Genomic DNA, 2,500 nt, shown 5'->3' on the forward strand with positions numbered 1-2,500 from the left:
ACGGTAGAGACTTATCAGTTCTTGTATGTACGAGGGAGACAAATCATGCAAAGCCTTGAAAGTGAGAATTAGAATCTTAAACTTTATGCGTTCATTAATTGGTAACCAGTGTAGATCTTTCAAGATGGGAGTAATATGGTTGAATTTCGAGGAAAGAGTTCCGCAGGACTATTCTCGGCCAAGAGAAAATGAGGGGACAGAGAGGGAGGCTCCCGGTCCAGCCCTTGGGATATGTCATGTCTACAAAAGTTATTTTTAGACGAGCGGAAGTCTTTGTTCTAGCGGAAGTCTGTATTCCGAGACGTCCGCATGCAGGCCAACCTCGGTCTGATGTTTGAAAGAAAATAAATATTCATTAGCCTTCCACGTGCGCCGCCATTTTCTCTCTTCACTAAGAACCTGAGAGCGAGACAAGACTGCATGCGGACGTCTCGGAAGACAGACTTCCGCTAGAACAAAGACTTCCGCTCGTCTAAAAATAACTTTCGTGGACATGACATATCCCGACCAACGCCCTGAGCCTCCGTCTCTGTCCCCTCATTTTCTCTTGTCTCGGCTCAATTTGCTTAACCTAGCGAATGGCGGTTTCTCTCTGCTTCGTCGCCTGTCCAACTTTGAAAAAAAGATAGCTATAAAAAGAAAACCAAAAAGTTAGCAAAACTCCTAAATCACAGGAGAAACTGAAAAAAATCAAAAATTTGAAATTTCCTCAACTATTTTCTTTAAGTATACAGTAAACAAGAGACTGAAAGAGAACTTTAAAGCTCTTTTTCTTCTCTGCAACGATCTGCTACGAGGCTGTGTGTGCAAAAATCTTTGTAAAACGTGCCAAAGTTTATTTTTTCAACTAAAAGCTCTTTTTTCTTTTTTGTTTGTTTATCCGAGAAAAGAGGTGTGTTTAGCACGTGTGCCTACCAAGCCACCGAACTGGTCAATAAAACAAGTCAAACTGGTTTAGTGGACAAGAACATTGGTGTCACGTGTAGGGGCGATTCCCAGCAACCCTAAAACTGAGTAATAAATCCCTAGGTTTGGTGTCATTAGCCGAGATAGCCAACGAACAAGCGAACAAGATCTTATAATCTGTCTTTTTTCAAAACTATAAACCCCGACAGTTCCAACTAAGAGACATCATGCCAATCTCAGCAGAAGATCTTGTGAGTCTTTTGGCGATAATCACAAGCGAGAATAATTACCAAATCATCGACAGCCATCGCATGAAAGGAGGACTTATGACAGGAATTGGTGCTACAGTTGGAGGCGTCTGTGGAGGACCCGTCGGTCTGGTAGTCGGAGGACTTGTCGGCGGATCTCTAGCCGTTTGGAAAGGAAAATCAACTGTGGTATCTTTGGATCAATTCTTGATGGATATGAATAAGGAACAAAGGCAAGCTATGTTCACTTACATGAGATACTTGATCGACGAATGCAAAGCTCAGAATTTTGTGGCTTTGAACGCGAAGGTTGCTACAGATCCTGTAATGAAAAGGCGCTTTCTGGAAGTGTTGTTATGTTACTTGAAAATGGAACTCCGCTTAAATGTGGTTGGTTAAAGAAGAGGAGTCGATACTTGAAGATGTTGAGTGAAATTAACTTTGAACCACGTATGCGTTAACAAAGTGAGATGTCGCGAAGATTCGAAAGGAGAAACTTGAAGTGGAGAAGTACAACCATAGTCTGGCAGGGAATGCGACTAAATGTTTTGAATTGTTCTTCCCTTCATTTCGATTTATTTCAAAACAAGCCAAAGAGATGACTTGTAAAATTTACACAGTAGCATAAAATTGTAACGAAATCGAAACAAAACAGCATTAAGTTTATAATTTTCTTGTCAGTAACAATGAAAGTTAGAAGTGAGATCGTACTTCCAAAGTTAGTCAGGTAGAACCCAGGATTGAGGCATTCGCACCGATTATTTTTCAAAAATTGACATTTTATAATTTCTTATTTTGACGATAAATTTGAACATCATAAATTTTAACATTGTCTATCCTCATGCAACCTTAACATAGTCTAATCAGTGATCAACATTTTTGCCGGCAATCTGCGGTTTCCATGACAAACTGCACCAGGGTTGTTTACATGTATGTGACAAAGGATGGTAGCTAGGAAGACGGTGAGTTGAATTAATTGCCACTTGTGACGAAACCAAACTTAACAATGGAGTATTGAAGGAAAATCGTGTTTGGAGACGGTAAATTCTTGAAAAACCGTTGTTTTTTTCCTGCGTTTTTTGGACGTTTTTTGACCGCGAACCAGTGGCTCAGTTGTTTGAGCATCGGGCTGTCACGGGGAAGGTCGGATCAACACTCAGGATCTTAAAATAACCGAGGAGAAAGTGCTGCATTTTAAGTCTCCTCGAATAATGACTATAAACCATAGGCCCCGTCTCACAAATATCTTCCATGTTCATTAGTTCCCTGTGGTACGTTAAAGAACCTTGAAGAACCCACAAACTATTCGAGAAGAGTAGGGGATGAAGTCCCCGGTGTTGTGGCAG

General features: G+C 40.8%; 1 protein-coding gene across 1 annotated transcript in view; it reads left to right on the forward strand.

Annotated features, from left to right (window-relative positions):
* The first annotated feature begins 1,133 nt into the window (after positions 1-1,133).
* The window catches only part of LOC138020992 (protein C19orf12-like), a 1,584-nt gene continuing 217 nt past the window's right edge, over positions 1,134-2,500 (forward strand). Inside the window, exon 1 of the mRNA XM_068867870.1 lies at positions 1,134-1,544. Within this exon, the coding sequence (XP_068723971.1) occupies positions 1,134-1,544 (411 nt within the window). The remainder of the gene's footprint in view (positions 1,545-2,500) is intronic.

The sequence above is a fragment of the Montipora capricornis genome, chromosome 10, assembly GCF_036669925.1.
Source record: "Montipora capricornis isolate CH-2021 chromosome 10, ASM3666992v2, whole genome shotgun sequence".
NCBI classification, from domain to species: domain Eukaryota; kingdom Metazoa; phylum Cnidaria; class Anthozoa; order Scleractinia; family Acroporidae; genus Montipora; species Montipora capricornis.